The sequence below is a fragment of the Mobula birostris genome, chromosome 9, assembly GCF_030028105.1.
Source record: "Mobula birostris isolate sMobBir1 chromosome 9, sMobBir1.hap1, whole genome shotgun sequence".
Classification (NCBI taxonomy): Eukaryota; Metazoa; Chordata; class Chondrichthyes; order Myliobatiformes; family Myliobatidae; genus Mobula; species Mobula birostris.
In genome coordinates, this window is record NC_092378.1 from 63,079,308 (window position 1) to 63,097,774 (window position 18,467).

The 18,467-nt window shown below is 41.8% G+C and overlaps 1 protein-coding gene across 6 annotated transcripts in view; it reads right to left on the reverse strand.

The window, feature by feature from the left end:
* Nucleotides 1-18,467, reverse strand: part of LOC140202802 (tetratricopeptide repeat protein 41-like) — a 101,336-nt gene that overhangs the window by 43,992 nt on the left and 38,877 nt on the right. For all 6 annotated transcript variants that reach the window (XM_072268173.1, XM_072268172.1, XM_072268168.1 and 3 more), the window contains 4 exons: nucleotides 10,666-10,870; nucleotides 9,438-9,652; nucleotides 4,003-4,166; nucleotides 797-1,265 (listed from right to left, as the gene is read on the reverse strand). In XM_072268173.1, coding sequence (XP_072124274.1) covers nucleotides 797-1,265; nucleotides 4,003-4,166; nucleotides 9,438-9,652; nucleotides 10,666-10,870 — 1,053 coding nt within the window. The remainder of the gene's footprint in view (nucleotides 1-796; nucleotides 1,266-4,002; nucleotides 4,167-9,437; nucleotides 9,653-10,665; nucleotides 10,871-18,467) is intronic.

An 18,467-nucleotide genomic window follows, 5' to 3' on the forward strand; every position in this document is an offset into this window, starting at 1 on the left:
TAGAATCAGATTTGGTCCATTGACTGGCTAGAATGCTCATAGGGAAAACTTTGGGCTGACATTCTTGGGGGAAAAAATCCACCCTATTTCATGTCTGTTCAATAACGTGACCAATAGCTACCAAAAGCAAGTGGAAAATCCTTACCATTGTTCCTGCTCAGATCTGAACCTGACTTTCAGGGTAACCCATAAAACAAAATAGATTTACCAGGATGCTGACTGGATTAGAAAGTGCATCTTATGAGGAACGGGTGAGCGAGCTAGGTTTTTCTCTTTGGAGCAAGTAAGGATGAGAGATGACTTGATAGACGTGTACAAGAGGCATAGATAGAGTGAACAGCCAGTGGACAATAAGAGAGGCCATAATTTTAAGGTGATTGGAGGAAGGTATAGTGGGAATGCCAGAGGTCATTTTTTTTTTTACACAGAGAGCAGTAAATGCATGGACGCACTGCTGGGGGTGGTGGTAGAGACAGGTACCTTAGGAACATTTAAGAGACACTTAGATAGGTACATGAATGAAAAAAAACCTGAGAGCAATGTGGGAGGAAAGCATTAGATTGAATAGGTTAAAAGGTCAGCACAAGCATTGTGAGCTGGAAGGCCTGTACTGTGCTGTACTGTTTTGTGTTCTATGTTCTAGATCAAAGGCATATATTTAGTGTAAAATAACATATCACAGCTTCATTTCACTAACTGTGGGCATTATGGCATTAGCTTTCCAAATGGTATTTATTTGTTTTGCAGAGTTTCATTGTTGTACAGAATACATAAAATACAAAATACAGAATCTAACCTGAGCTGGAGGAATTAGGTAAATTGGAAAGAGAGGTGTTTTTTCCACTGCTCGTTGTTACAGTATTAGAAGTCCAACCATAGTCTTCAATCCATCGCCTTAGCACAGCTGTCCACAGCTCCCGAATAGTCTGACATTCAAGGTATTCATCTAGGCATTCAGTCTCATTTCTAAATGGTTCACATACTCGGAGTTCATTAGCCAAAATAACCAACACTAGTGGAAAGGAACTCAGTTTTCTACTCACAATGTTTTGGATTTGGCTCTCACTTACTTCTTTGTGGGGCCTAGCAAGATGTTTCTGCAAGATACAGACTTGTGCTTTATAGTCAGGTGTACTGGAAATATGCACCACCTTTACATCTGGATGTTTTTTCAGTGATACACAGGAAATGTTGGAAGAGACCGTGGTTACAATAAGTCTACACTCAGCTGGGAGAAGTTGTGGAATCCATGAAAATTCCTTTACCTGTAGAGACAACAGCCACATAAAATACTGAAACTAGTGTTATTATGTTTATTTTTACACGTGTAAGTTATGTATAATTTATATTAATTTATGTTAACTTATGTTTGTTCTCATCTTGAAATGTACTACATTGCTGCTGCAAGATGCTAGTTTTCATGGTATTTATAACCTGTTTGTGCATGATATAACAACAATAAACTTGAACTTGATCTTGATTAACAACAACCTTTTGCAAATATGCAACACAATGCTGTTTTTCTAACTTTTCATAAATCTTTTAAAAATATATATATTTTTTAAAAATCAGCAAAACACAAAACATTGAGGCAGGGAGCTATGCTGGTTTTGAGCAAAGATTCAATATTCAAATGTATCAACATTCAAAGCAATGTGTGTATGAAAACCAGTAATCTTATTCACACGTAGTCTGCACTGTAGGCCTAGCCTCCGCAATCTTCCATTACAATGAGCAGGAAAGAGGAACTGACTCTTGGGATAGTATATGGTGATATACACTTTACTTTATTGTCACCAAACAATTGATACTAGAGCGTACAATCATCACAGCGATATTTGATTCTGCGCTTCATGCTCCCTGGATTACAAATCGATAGTAAATATTAAAAATTTAAATTATAAATCATAAATTATGTGGTTTTGTTAATTTTTTTTTCAGTCTTGGTCTGTCCTGTGTTTTGTGATATCACACCGGAGGAAATATTGTATCATTTCTTAATGCATGCATTACTAAGTGAGAATAAAAGAGGACGGCATGTCTTCATAATCTAAGTAGAAAACAGAAAAGGGAAAGTACGATAGTGCAAAAAAACCGAAGAGGCAGGTCCGGATATTTGGAGGGTACGGCCCAGATCCGGGTTAGGATCTGTTCAGCAGTCTTATCACATTTGAAAAGAAGCTGTTCCCAAATCTGGCCGTACGAGTCTTCAAGCTCCTGAGCCTTCTCCCGGAGGGAAGAGGGACGAAAAGTGTGTTGGCTGGGTGGGTCACGTCCTTGATTATCCTGGCAGCACTGCTCCGACAGCATGCGGTGTAAAGTGAGTCCAAGGACTGAAGATTGGTTTGTGTGATGTGCTGGGCTGTGTTCACAATCTTCTGCAGCTTCTTCCGGTCTTGGACAGGACAACTTCCATACCAGGTTGTGATGCACTCTACAAGAATGCTTTCTACAGTGCATCTATAAAAATTAGTGATGGTTTTAGGGGACAGGCCAAATTTCTTTAGCTTTCTCAGGAAGTAAAGGCGCTGGTGGGCCTTCTTGGCAGTGGACTCTGCTTGGTTGGACCAAGTCAGGTTATTTGTGATATTGACCCCAAGGAACTTAAAGCTTTTGACCTGTTCCACTTGCGCACCACCGATGTAAATTGGGTAGTGCGGTCCGCTACTCCTTCTGAAGTCAACAACCAATTCCTTCGTCTTGCTGACATTGAGGAATAGGTTATTGTCTTCGCACCATGCCACCAGGTTCTTAATTTCCTCTCTGTACTCAAACTCATCATTGCCCGAGATACGGCCTACAATTGTTGTGCCATCAGCAAACTTATATACAGTACTGAGTTCGATGGAAACCTGGCTACACAATCATATATGTACTTTGATAATAAATTTACTTCAAAATTTGATTAGTATTGGAAGAGACTGACAAAATCAAGAGATTATGTTGATGGAGCAGGAAAAAGGGTGGGTTTTGTTGGCATTTCAGGTCCACAAAATTTTGTGATGGGGAGACGAAGTTGGGGTAGAGGTTGCCTGTCCTATTGAATGCTTCCTGCATTTGCTGGTATCATTTCAGACTTTGAGTAGCTGTAGTTTTATGCTTTTCAGTTTCAAGTCTGTTCTTGTATAAAGCTGTCAACCTGCAGATTAATTTTATTTTCCTCTCATCACAGATAAGACATAGGAGCAGAATTTGGCCCATTTACTTTCCCTCTCTATCCCATTATCTTTCCTTCTCCCTATAATCTGCCTAACCTCCTGGGCTTTTCCACCATTTTCTTTATAAGACCATAAGACATAGGAACAGAATTAGACTATTCAGCCCATCGAGTCTACTCTGCCATTCCATCATGGCCGATCCTGGATCCTACTCAACATCTGCTTTCTCGCCATATCCTTTGATGGCCTGACTGATCAGAAAAAGATCAACTTCCACCTTAAATATACACACAGACTTGGCTCCACCACAGTCTGTGGCAGAGCATTCCACAGATTTACTATTCTCAGGCTAAAAAAAATTCCTCCTTACCTCTGTTCTAAAGAGAACAGGTTTCAGGTTTCTTGCAGCTGCTGTGTTCTGCACCTCAGAGTTCCAGCACTGTCTTTTTCTTTCTTTCTTTCTCCACTTTATCTCCCTCAAGGGTATTAACTCCCATTAACAAGCCTTCACATGGCATCTACCTCGTCCAGATTCTCTTACTCTTCACCCTAGCACAGATTTTCACCTTGTTGTTCCCAGCCACCGCATCCCTACTGTCCCCTTCTCTGCAACTTAAAACATGCCTTTGAAATTGTAACTCTGTTTTTCTCTCTCCACAGATGCTGTTGCTCCTGCTCCTGCTGAGCATTTTCCATTCTAATTTCATTTTTCTATTTTGGCTGGAAAATACCAAACGCATGCATTCTTAGAGAACTTTGAACTACTATGAATTGTTGGATTTAGTTTTCACATTTACAAATACCTCTTTATTCTGGATTTTATTATTAATGATTATCATTATACCTGCTGTGCTGTCAACCCACGGGTCCCACTTAGTCTGTCAGCCCCATCTATCACCAGCACACATGGCTTCAAACCAATTGATGCCACAAAGGCTTCACGGATCATTTGAAATATCCACGTATCCGTAGGGTTCTCACTGAAAGCACTGGGGTGATCTTCAGCTCCTGAAATCCAATTATAAAAATGTTTCATGTTCATTATGCATCACTTCATGTTAACGTATAAATGAGCTGACATCAGATGTTGTTCATAATCAGAAAAAATGCACTCCCTGTCTTTCTAATCCTTACCTGATTTTAACCCAAAGAACTAGAAATGTGAGACTGAAACAGACTTTGATTTGCTCTCTTTTTGCACTAATTAGTTAATTTAATATCCGTATATACATATTTTTTGTCATTTATAGGTTTTTTAGGTATTGTATTGTACTGTTGCTACAAAACAAACACATTTAAAAAATATGTAAGTGATATTAAACCTAATTCTGACAGTGACCTCTGTAGGAGGCTGGTATATTTTAATACTGACTCCAATCTATAGCCAATTGGAATACTATCGCTACTGGAGGGCAAGGGTCGAAGCTGAAATGTTAACTGGGGTGACAGGTTATTGTCAGAGACGCACAAACAGTCCTACCAAGTTAAGCAAGATGTATCTAAGGACTAGCTAAGGATTGCTGGTTCTCCACATGTACTCCTGCATTTCAAGAGTGGAGTCAATACACCACATCAGTTCTGAAACAAGAGTTGGATCCCTTAATAACAAATGAAAATTTCAGACCTGTGTCCTATGCATATCAAAATGTTGAACAGTATATTACTACCTTGACTTTGTATTCATTGCAGATCTGAAATAAGACGTGACTAAAATTTACCAATGTAGGTTTCCACTGTCAACTAAAGGAAATGCAATGTCTACAGGATAAGATTGCTACAATTACTACTTCCGGTAATGGAGAAATCACTTCCTTTTTGAGTACGTTTGCAATAATGTGCTAAGTGAATAACCCGTGCAATTCTTTGTTCACGGTGATCATTAATAAATGTTATCATCTATTTTGGGGATCTTGTTAAATACGCTCCCTGTTTACAAGTACACTCAGTGGCCATTTTATTAGGTGCACAAGTACACCTGCTCATTAATGCAAATATCAACCAATGGCAGCATGCTCAGCTGCAGTGGCTTCTACAGGGCAAACCCAAGATGCTATTTTTTAAATATATTTTTTATGATCACAAGACCCCACTAGACATTAAGAACTTAAAGTTCTGCAGGTCTACCACATCAGCAAGTTACTCATTTGCAGACACACAAAACTGAAGGAGCTGGGCTTGATGCAGATTGTGCTGCTGCCTGTGTCAGGGAGGCATTGGAGGAGTTGGTGCGTGAAGGCAGTATGCATCCTAACAGCATGCCTTAGTCATTTTTCTTGTGATCGCAAGACCCTGTTGGACAACACTAATGTGGAATGCTGCAAGTCCAATTCATTGACTTATTGATGGACAGCAGGGGCGGATGGCACTGGAGCTGCATGGCCTCAGTCATAGGCAGAACTAGGCCTCAAGCCGTGGTGTCAAATATTTACAGCCGCCCGGGAGAGAGACGTCTGAGTCGGTACACTCAACTGGAGTGCTGGGGGCAGTGTGGCACAGCATCCAAGCTGGAGTCACTGCTGCCCCCCCCCCACCCTCAGTTCTCACTCAGCACAAGACAAGCCACAAGAACATAAGAAATAGGAGCAGAAATACCCCATCCGGCCTGTCAAGCCTGCTCTGCCATCAATAAGATCATGGCTGATCTGTCCATGGACTCATCTCCACCTACTTGCCTTCTCCCCATAACCTTTAATTCCCCTACTATGTAAAAATCTATCCAACCTTGCCTTAAATATATTTACTGAGGTAGCCTCCACTGCTTCATTGGGCAGAGAATTCCACAGATTCACCAGTCTCTGGGGAAAGCAGTTCCTCCTCATCTCCATCCTAAATCTACTCCCCCGAATCTTGAGACTATGTCCCCTAGTTTTAGTCTCACCTACCAGTGGATACAACTTTCCGGCCTCTATCTTATCTATCCTTTTCATAATTTTACATTTCTATAAGATCTCCTCTCATTCTTCTGAATTCCAGTGAGTAACGTCCCAGGCGACTCAATCTCTCCTCTTAGTCTAAACCCCTCATTTCTGGAATCCACCTGGTGAACCTCCTTTGAACCACCTCCAAAGCCAGTATATCCTTCTTCAAGTAAGGAGACCAGAACTGCAAGCAGTACTCCAGTTGCGGCCCCACCATTACCCTGAACAGTTGTGGCATAACCTCCCTGCTCTTAAATTCAATCCCTCTAGCAATGAAGGACAACATTCCATCTGCCTTCTCGATAGCCTTTTTGCGATTCATGCACAAGCACTCCCAAGTCCCGCTGCACAGCAGCATGGCTGCAATTTTTTACCATTTAAATAATAATCTGCTCTTCGATTTTTCCTTCCAAAGTGGATGACCTCTCATTTTCCAACACTGTACTCCATCTGCCAGACCCTTGCCCAACCACTTAACCTATCCATATCTCTCTGCAGGCTTGCCGTATCCTCTGCACAATTTGCTTTTTCACTCAATGTAGTATCATCAGCAAACTTAGATACACTATACTCAGTCCCCTCTTCCAGATTGTTAATTTATATCGTGAACAGTTGCGGACCCAGCACCAACCCCTGTGGCATACTGCTCACCACTGATTGCCAACCAAAGTAACACCCATGGATCCCAACTCTCTGCTTTCTATTGGTTAACCAATCCCCTATCTATGCTAATACATCATCCCCATCTCTATGCATCCTTATCTTATGGATAAATCTTTTATGCGGCACCTTATTGAACACCTTCTGGAAACCCAAGTAAATAACGTCCATCTATCCACTACGCTTGTTACATCCTCAAAGAACTCCAGTAAATTTGTCAAACAGGACATGCCTTTGCTGAATCCATGCAGCATCTGCCTGATGGATCCATTTCTTTCCAGATGCCTCGCTATTTCTTCCTTAATGATAGCTTCAAGCATTTTCCCAACTACAGACGTTACATCATTTTTGAACAGTGGCGTGACATTCGCTGTCTTCCAATCTGCTGGGACCTGCCCAGAATCCAGAGAATTTTGATAAATCATTACCAAAGCCTCTACTATAACTTCTGCCATTTCTTTCAGTACCCTGGGATGCATTCCATCAGGACCAGGGCACTTATCTATCTTCAGGCCCTGAAGTTTGCTCAGCACTACCTCTTTAGTGAAAGCTATTGTATGGAGGTCCTCATCTCCCATCGCATCAGTAACATCTTGTGTTCGACTGCAAACTGCTGCAATTTTCCTGGACTCAGGGTCTTAAACTATATTTTTGTGTGACTGTATTTTACTGATATCTTTTAGGTGCTTGCTATCTTATATGTGTCTTATGTGGCATTCTGCTGTGTATGACTGTTGGTACTGTTGTTTCACATCTTGGCTCCAGAATAACACTGTCATTTGGCATTCACGGATGGTTAAATGACAATTAAACTTGAACTTCAACTTGAGTCATATGGTAGCAGTTCAATGCATGCAGACATAGTCAAGAGGTTCAGTTGTTGTTCAGACCAAACACCCGGATGGAGAAGAAATATGATCTAGGTGACTTTGACCGTGAAATGATTGTTGTTGCCAGATGAGGTAGTTTGAATATCTCAGAAACTGCTGATTTCCTGGGATTTTCACACACAGCGGTCTCTAGAGTTTACAGAGAATGTTGCAAGACACAAAAAAATCCTTGTTAATGAGAGAGATTAGAGGAGAATGGCCAGACTGGTTCAAACTGACAGGAAGGTGATAGTAAGTCAAATAACCATGCATTACAACTGTGGTGTGCATAAAAGCATCTCTGAACACACATGTTGAACCTTGAAGTGGGTGGGCTACAGCAGCAGAAGACTATGAACATACAGGAGGTACAAAATAAAGTGGCCACTGAATATATATGCAATCTAGAAGCACCTTCTAAAAAAAAAGGTGTAGCCATGGGCACTCGCATGGGTACTAGCTATGCCTGCCTTTTTGTCAGCTACGTGGAACAGTCTATGTTCCAACCTCCACTGGTATCACTCTCCAACTTTTTCCACACTACATTGACGACTGCATTGGCACTGCTTCCTGCACCCATGAGGAGCTCTTCGACTTCATCTACTTTGCCTCCAACTTCCACCCTGCTCTCAAATTTACCTGGTCCATTTCTGGCATTTCCCTCCCCTTCCTCAATCGATCTGTCTCTATATCTATTATACACCCACTGACTCTGGACTATATCTCTTCCCACTCTGTTACTTGTAAAAATGCTATCCCCTTCTCTCAATTCATCTGCCTCCGCTGCATCTGCTCTCAGAATGAGGCTTTTCATTCTAGAATTAAGGAGATGTTCTCCTTCTTCAAAGAAAGGCTTTTCCTTTCCTCCACCATCAACTCTGCCCTCAACCGCATCTCTTCCATTTCACGCACGTCTGCCCTCACCCCATCCTCCCGCCACCCCACCAGGGATAGGGCTCCTCTTGTCCTCACCTACCTCCCCACCAGCCTCTGCGTCCAGCACATAATTCTCCGTAACTTCTGCCACCTCCAACGGGATCTCACCTCCAAACACATTTTCCCCTCCCCTGACTTTCTGTTTTCACAGGGATCGCTCCCTACGTGATTCCCTTGCCCAGTCATCCCTCCCCACTGATCTCCCTCCTGGCACTTATCCAGTGTTCCCAGTGTGGCCTCCTGTATATCAGTGAGACCCGACGTAGATTAGGAGACTGCTTCACCAAGCACCTACGCTCCATCCGCCAGAAAAAGTGGGATCTCCCAGTGGCCACCTATTTGAAATCCACTACCCATTCCCATTCCGTCATGTCGTCCATGTCCTCCTCTACTGTCTGAATGAGGCTACACTCAGGTTGGAGGAGCAACAGCTTATATTCCATCTGGGTAGCTTCCAAACTGATGGCATGAACATCAGTAATGCACCCCCTTCTCCTTCACCATTCTCCAGTCCCATTTCCCTCTCTCACCTTACCTCCTTACCTGCCCATCACCTCCCTCTGGTGTTCCTACCCCTTTTCTTTCTTCCATGGCCTTCTATCCTCTCCTATCAGAGTCCCCCTTCTCCAGCCCTGTATCTCTTTCACCAATCAACTTCCCAGCTCATCTTTTTTTTCCAGTCCTGATGAAGGGTCTCGGTCCAAAACATCAACTGTACTTTTTTTCATAGATTCCACCTGGCCTGCTGAGTTCCTCCAGCATTTTGTGTATGTTGCTTAGAAGCAGCAGGAGATAGATATGGAGAATGAACTAATATGGAATAACTCAACTTTGCAAATGCTGGCAAAGAATAAATCTGAACAATATTTGCTGATTTTAAAGAAAGATATAATTACCATAATATTCAAAACGTAGTTTTAAAATACAACGCCTCATGAAGGACATAATGTCATAACTGGCTGAACTGCAGCCGACATAGTGAGATAGTACCAGGATACTGGGATTTTTTCTCTGAAAGTATTTCAGCCAATTGCAGATTATAGCTGTCTTGCCACAGCCTGTCTCTCCACAGAGTAATAGGAGAGATTTACAATCCACTGTAACATTTGCCCTGCAAGTCAAATAGAAGAAACATGGAAACATGACCAATGAATGTTTTGAAAGCCATTACACGCTACATTATAAATGTTAACTTTGTGGCAAATTTATTAATTCAGGGAAAATGGTATAACCTCAATGTAGTATTTTAACACAATGGTAATTAAACAAATTATAGTAATTAGTTTCTATTAAATTAAATTGTTGTAATTGGATTTCTCAGTCCCTTCTCATGTAAAAGTCATCATTTTTAATATTTTGATCAAATCAAAGATAAATTAAAAATTAGAATTAGAATTATAAAAAGTAATTCTCTTTCCCTATAATATGTGAATTCCTACATCTGGAATTGACCTTGACATGTTGGGAGATGAAGAGTTAATACTTAAGTTAAGGGAACCTTTGCACTCCCCACTGTAACATCTTTAAATTTTGTCTTTTCTCATTCCAAACATCACTTCACGGTTGCAGCAATGGGCTGCAAGAAATCATTTTTTGTTTAAACACCAGGGATTCTGCAGATAGTGGAAATCCAGGAAACATACACAAATACTGGAGGAACTCAACAGGTCAGGCAGTGTCTGTGTAGAGGGATAAACAGTCAATGTTTCGGGCCAAAACCCTTCATCAAGGCTCATGACCTGCTGAGTTCCTCCAGCATTTTATGTGTATTTAAAAATCTTGTATTTAAAAATACTATGCATAACAACACCTGGACTTGTAGTATTATACTGTGTTCCAATTTAGCTGTTTGAAATTTACTCTACAGGTCAAATCATTGTGACAGTATTAGCATGAGGTGTTCATTATGACTGTCTAGAGTTATATTTTGTAAAAACCAACTGATTACATGAAGGGAGAAAATAAACAGGGAGAACATTATGCTTTTAGATATACAACAGAACAGAAAAACAAGAAGAAAACAAGAACAAGAACTTTTCAGTACTTAATGTGATGTGAAATTGCAATGTTGGTTAGAAATCTAAGGACAAACTTCAAGCCCTTGTCTTTTTTTATTTACTACACCTTGGTTCTGTGGTACTTGAGTTACTACAATATTTGAAGTGAGTTAACTTGCTGTTATCTTCAATTTGATCATCTTTTGGGGGAATAAATGCAAATGCATCCAGAATTCCAAAAATCCTCTGCGTTTCTGCATTTTCCACAAATACCTTGCAATACCTTTGCGCAAATGCTTTATGATAAGAAAGTTCAAGGTAACTTTCATGATCTGAAAGAGAGAACATTTTTGGTTAAGTCAGTGCTATCCAGCTCATTAACAGTAGTCCACAGTCCTTTCTGTTAAAGTTATGACATGCAGTGAAATACTATTAATATTATCAATGACTCAGAAATTCTTTCACACATAAAAATATGCACAAATGACATGGGGAATTCATGCCAGTTTATCCTATACATCTCATGCAAAGATTCAAATACCTAACGAACACTAATAATATTCTGCTCATTTGAACTAGCTAGTAATGAATTTCATAACTCACATCTATCGTTTTAAACTAAGCTGTGCTAATTCAGGTTATGAATCTATTTCACAAACGGATGCTAACCACCAACATAAACCACTGTTCAAAGCCAAAGAAAATATTTTATCAACGTGCATATATGTTACTATGTACTACCTTGAGGTACATTTTCTTGCAGGTATATACAGGAAAATAAAAAATACAGTAGAATTTACGAAAAGCCATACATAAACAAAGACTGACAAACAACCAATGCGCAGAAAACAAATTATGCAAATAAAAAAATTACAGAGAACATGAATTGTCGAGTCCTTGAAAGTGAGTCTATAGGTTGTACAATCAGATCAGAGTTGTGGTGAGTAATGTTATCAATACCAGTTCAGGAGCCTGAAGGCTGTAGGGTAATAACTGTTCCTGAACCTGGTGGTGTGGGACCTAAGGCTCCTGTATCTCCTGCCCAATATTATATGTTGAGTATCCCTTACCCAAAATGCCTAGGCCAGAAGTGTTCCCGTTTTCAGATTTTTTTGGATTTTGGAATATATATTGACATAGCTTGGGATCGCAGTAATTTTCGACTCTGAATTTATGTGCAACCAGTAAGCGATCTTTGTTTTACACTTGTTAATTACACATATGTACTTAACAGTAAAAATTATTACATACCATTAATATAATGAAAATGTAATGTGTGCAGGGTAACAAACGCAGCACAGCAGCAGCTGGAGAATACCTTAATCAACTGTTGAACAACAGCAAACAACGGCAGGCTTTCAATCTTCAACTATGATGCCATGTTTTGATTAAAAGGTTACATTACACTGTATCTGTCTTTTACATTTTTAAGGTTTTATGTAAGGTATATCAACAATCTGCATTGTAGATTTTCATCAGCAACAATCTTGGTAAACTCATCAATGAATCTTGCATCTTAAAAGCATTTCTTGCTACCCATCCACTTTATACAGTTTATAACTCATTAACACTCTCTTATATGCAGCCTGTACCTGCAGGAGCTGATTGGGAAAGGACACAACAAAATGAGGACAGAGAGTCAGCAAGCACAAGCTCAGCCATTATAGAGTTGGTGGCTAGCAAATGGAGCAATCGATATCATTTGAAAACCATAGTGTGCTCAAATATATTTGTATCTGTCATATACATATGGGGGGTGGGAATCAAATTAAAGAGGCTAGGCGTGAGGAGGTTAGTTCACAACAGGGGGATGGGAACCAGTGCAGAGAGACAGAGGGGTGTAAAGTGAGGGTAGAAGCAAAAAGTACTAAGGAGAAAAGTAAAAGTGGCAGGCCGACAAATCCAGGACAAGCATTAAAAAGGGCCACTTTTCAACATAATTGTATAAAGGCTAAGAGAGTTGTAAAAGAGCGCCTGAAGGCTTTGTGTGTCAATGCAAGGAGCATTCGTAATAAGGTGGATGAATTAAAAGTGCAGATTGTTATTAATGATTATGATATAGTTGGGATCACAGAGACGTGGCTCCAGGGTGACCAAGGATGGGAGCTCAACGTTCAGGGATATTCAATATTCAGGAGGGATAGACATGAAGGGAGGGGAGGTGGGGTGGCGTTGCTGGTTAAAGAAGAGATTAATGCAATAGAAAGGAAGGACATAAGCCGGGAAGATGTGGAACCGATATGGGTAGAGTTGCATAACACTAAGGGGCAGAAGACGCTGGTGGGAGTTGTGTACAGGCCACCTAACAGTAGTGGTGAGGTCGGAGATGGTATTAAACAGGAAATTAGAAATGTGTGCAATAAAGGAACAGCAGTTATAATGGGTGACTTCAATCTACATGTAGATTGGGTGAACCAAATTGGTAAAGGTGCTGAGGAAGAGGATTTCTTGGAATGTATGTGGGATGGTTTTTTGAACCAACATGTCGAGGAACCAACTAGAGAGCAGGCTATTCTGGACTGGGTTTTGAGCAATGAGGAAGGGTTAATTAGCAATCTTGTCGTGAGAGGCCCCTTGGGTAAGAGTGACCATAATATGGTGGAATTCTTCATTAAGATGGAGAGTGACATAGTTAATTCAGAAACAAAGGTTCTGAACTTAAAGAGGGGTAACTTTGAAGGTATGAGACGTGAATTAGCTAAGATAGACTGGCAAATGACACTTAAAGGATTGATGGTGGATATGCAATGGCAAGCATTTAAAGGTTGCATGGATGAACTACAACAATTGTTCATCCCAGTTTGGCAAAAGAATAAATCAAGGAAGGTAGTGCACCCGTGGCTGACAAGAGAAATTAGGGATAGTATCAATTCCAAAGAAGAAGCATACAAATTAGCCAGAGAAAGTGGCTCACCTGAGGACTGGGAGAAATTCAGAGTTCAGCAGAGGAGGACAAAGGGCTTAATTAGGAAGGGGAAAAAAGATTATGAGAGAAAACTGACAGGGAACATAAAAACTGACTGTAAAAGCTTTTATAGATATGTAAAAAGGAAAAGACTGGTAAAGACAAATGTAGGTCCCCTACAGACAGAAACAGGTGAATTGATTATGGGGAGCAAGGACATGGCAGACCAATTGAATAATTACTCTGGTTCTGTCTTCACTAAGGAGGACATAAATAATCTTCCAGAAATAGTAGGGGACAGGGGGTCCAGTGAGATGGAGGAACTGAGCGAAATACATGTTAGTAAGGAAGTGGTGTTAGGTAAATTGAAGGGATTGAAGGCAGATAAATCCCCAGGGCCAGATGGTCTGCATCCCAGAGTGCTTAAGGAAGTAGCCCAAGAAATAGTGGATGCATTAGTGATAATTTTTCAAAACTCGTTAGATTCTGGACTAGTTCCTGAGGATTGGAGGGTGGCTAATGTAACCCCACTTTTTAAAAAAGGAGGGAGAGAGAAACCGGGGAATTATAGACTGGTTAGCCTAACGTCGGTGGTGGGGAAACTGCTGGAGTCAGTTATCAAAGATGTGATAACAGCACATTTGGAAAGCGGTGAAATCATCGGACAAAGTCAGTATGGATTTGTGAAAGGAAAATCATGTCTGACGAATCTCATAGAATTTTTTGAGGATGTAACTAGTAGAGTGGATAGGGGAGAACCAGTGGATGTGGTATATTTGGATTTTCAAAAGGCTTTTGACAAGGTCCCACACAGGAGATTAGTGTGCAAACTTAAAGCACAGGGTATTGGGGGTAAGGTATTGATGTGGATGGAGAATTGGTTAGCAGACAGGAAGCAAAGAGTGGGAATAAACGGGACCTTTTCAAAATGGCAGGCGGTGACTAGTGGGGTACCGCAAGGCTCAGTGCTGGGACCCCAGTTGTTTACAATATATATTAATGACTTGGATGAGGGAATTAAATGCAGCATCTCCAAGTTCATGGATGACACGAAGCTGGGTGGCAGTGTTAGCTGTGAGGAGGATGCTAAGAGGATGCAGAGTGACTTGGATAGGTTGGGTGAGTGGGCAAATTCATGGCAGATGCAATTTAATGTGGATAAATGTGAGGTTATCCACTTTGGTGGCAAAAATAGGAAAACAGATTATTATCTGAATGGTGGCCGATTAGGAAAAGGGGAGGTGCAACAAGACCTGGGTGTCATTATACACCAGTCATTGAAAGTGGGCATGCAGGTACAGCAGGTGGTGAAAAAGGCGAATGGTATGCTGGCATTTATAGCGAGAAGATTCGAGTACAGGAGCAGGGAGGTACTACTGCAGTTGTACAAGGCCTTGGTGAGACCACACCTGGAGTATTGTGTGCAGTTTTGGTCCCCTAATCTGAGCAAAGACATCCTTGCCATAGAGGGAGTACAAAGAAGGTTCACCAGATTGATTCCTGGGATGGCAGGACTTTCATATGAAGAAAGACTGGATGAACTGGGCTTGTACTCGTTGGAATTTAGAAGATTGAGCGGGGATCTGATTGAAACGTATAAAATCCTAAAGGGATTGGACAGGCTAGATGCAGGAAGATTGTTCCCGATGTTGGGGAAGTCCAGAACAAGGGGTCACAGTTTGAGGATAAAGGGGAAGCCTTTTAGGACCGAAATTAGGAAAAACTTCTTCACACAGAGAGTGGTGAATCTGTGGAATTCTCTGCCACAGGAAACAGTTGAGGCCAGTTCATTGGCTATATTTAAGAGGGAGTTAGATATGGCCCTTGTGGGTACGGGGATCAGGGGGTATGGAGGGAAGGCTGGGGCGAGGTTCTGAGTTGGATGATCAGCCATGATCATAATAAATGGCGGTGCAGGCTCGAAGGGCCGAATGGCCTACTCCTGCACCTATTTTCTATGTTTCTATGTTTCTATATCATCACCACTTATCCCACACACTCCTCTCTCCTAAAAAGAAGTAAAATAAGCTCCTGTTATCTACTGTCTCCATTGAACATGACCAAGCCATTGTGCCTTCTCATCTGACCACACATGGGCCAAGAAGTGGCAAGGTGCAGCATGGTTGTGTAACAGCACATCACTTTATAACAGCAGTGATCACTGGTCAGGGCTCAATTCCCACCACTGCTTGTAAGGAGTTTGTACATTCTCCCCATAACTATGTGGGTTTCCTCTGGGTGTTTCCATTTCATCTCACATTCCAAAAACATATGGTTAGGGTTAGTGAATTATGGGCATACGATGCTGGCAGCTGAAACATGGTGACACTTGCAGGATATCCAGTACAATCCTCACTGATTTGATTTAACGCAAACGACACATTCACTGTACATTTCATTGTATATGCGACACATAAAGCTAATCTTTAAAGGAGCTTACAGAAAAGATTAATTTGGCGAAGACTAGTTGGGCCGAAGGGCTTGTTTTTGTATTGTAGTGTTCTTTGACTCTAAGAATAAGAAGACACAGTAGCACCTCCATCTAAAGTTATCTTCACCAGCTCGGATCCCCAAATATAGCAGACTAAATTTAGAGTTGAGATTTTTAATTAGATTGGTGGAAATGGTCAGCACACAAGTCAGCACCCCAGAGGTCTAGGTCACAGGCTAGCTCCAGCAATTTCACTGAAGGACTACTTTGTGGAAGTGAATTGATGAAGACTGTAAAGCATACACATTAAGGTGCTTACAGCATAATCTGGTTTCTGTAAGGTCGTGTGGGTGATGCTGATTTCAACTGCAAACTTACGCATGGCTTTGCATGGAGCCTGGAGTAAAGCATTACAGAAGTAGTCAGCTCCATGTGAACGCTCATGCACAACACACAGGACAGAAGCCACACAATGGGTGCTGCAGTAAGGACTCCAACATTGTTTTTTTAAAGATTAGCTTTATTCATCACATCGCATTGAAACATGCAGTGAAATGTGTTGTTTGTGTCAATGACCAACACAATCTGAGGATTGTACTGAGGGCAGCCCACAAGTGTCACCGTGCTTCTGGCACCAACATAGCATGCCCACAACTCACCAATCCTAACCTGTATGCCTTTGGAATGTGGGGGCAATCCAGAGCTGCTGAAGGTCATTGGGAGAACGTACAAACTCCTTACAGACAGTGACGGGAATTGAACCCCTATCACTGGCACTGTAAAGTATTACACTAGCCACTACGCTACCATGCCACCCCATCCAGACATCCATGCTGCGTTTGTTTCTATGCAAACTCAGATTTAGTGGGATCATATTTCAGCACTTGGATAGTTCAGCCTCTCTAGAGGAGACATACACTGACTTTGTACAGCACAAATCTGTTGTTTTCCCAACCTTGTCTATCCACCACTCATACTTCTGATTGCTGACCATAAACCAGTTAACCCAGTTTGCAGAAGCTCATGCCAAGATGGGCCTGGCTGAAGAGAGGCCATTGAGGCCAAAAACCCTTGAAGCTCTTTACATGCAGACATCCCACCTCTCCCGGAAGTTCTGGGAGTCTCCCGCATATTGATAGCAGGTCCCTGACATTCGCAAATTATATACAATATCCCGGAAATCGATTTTTTTGAGAGCAGGAGAGGGAGAGGGGGAGAGAGAGAGAGAGAGAGAGAAACAGACAGACAGACAGACAAAGATGTAGTGAGAGAGTGAGAGAGAGAGAGAGAGAGCATCCTGATTGGTCTCTCTTTGTGCTAAGTAGATCTATCAGTTTTCTCTGTGGGCGGGCTTTACAGTCGACCTCTCCCTCTCTTTCATTGTCCTGGCAAGGAGGCAGTTGCTAAGCGAGGAAGCACAAGAGATCTCCCTTTACAAGACAAAGCAGTTCTTCAAAGATGCCAAAGCATTTTATGTCAGGTGCTTTCAAAAAGTCTTGGAGAAGTTCCCAATGAGAGACCAAATCTTGAAAAATCTATCAGTGGTCAATACAGAGAGCCAACATGAGGTGAATCCAGAGCAGATTTTGACTTTGGCAGAGAGATTTCCAAATGTGATCAACGCAGATGCAAGAGAACAGCTCCACTTGGAAGTCCTGGATTATGTCTCAACTAACCTTGAAGGACTGGTGCCAAACTACAAAAGTTTGCCAGTTGATGAGTTCTGGGGGAAGCTGTCCAAAGTAAAATCTGTGAGCACAGGGCAGCTGAGATTCAAAGAGCTCTGCCAGTTGATGAAGCTGCTTTTGGTGCTGCCAAATTCTAATTGTGATATTGAAAGGGCAGTCAGCATGGTGCGTCACATTAAGACAGAACTCAGAAGTCAGATGTCTCACAAAACACTTGTGAATCTGATGTCTTGCAAAATTAACAAATTCATTGACACAGACTGCTATGAGGTTGAGACTTCTGGCAAAATGCTCAAATCTGCCAAGCAAGCCACATCACAGTACAAGGAAAGTTTGCAAAAGAAACAGAAAAGCTATTTGCATTAGCATTTAGCCATTAGCATTGAGACTGCCAACAAAATACTCAACAAGGAATATCATCCGTTAGTCTCATGAGACCATGGATTTGCGCCTTGGAAGGTTTCCAGGGCGCAGGCCTGGGCAAGATTGTATGGAAGACCAGCAGTTGCCCATGCTGCAAGTCTCCCCTCTCCATGCCACCAATGTTGTCCAAGGGAAGGGCATTAGGACCCGTACAGTTTGGCACTGGTGTCATCGCAGAGCAATATGTGGTTAAGTGCCTTGCTCAAAGACACACACGCTGCCTCAGTCAAGGCTCGAACTAGCGACCATCAAATCACTAGACGAATGCATTAACCACTTGGCCACGCACGCGCGCGCACACACACACACACACACACACACACACACACACACACACACACACACACACACACACACACACATGTAACTCCCCTGGCCACCCTCAGGGTTGCTGTTGTCTAGGGAAACAGCCCTCGGCCCCGCCAAACTGGGTAATAGCTTGTGTGGATGCTGTGTGATGTACCCCACCCCGCCCAAATAAC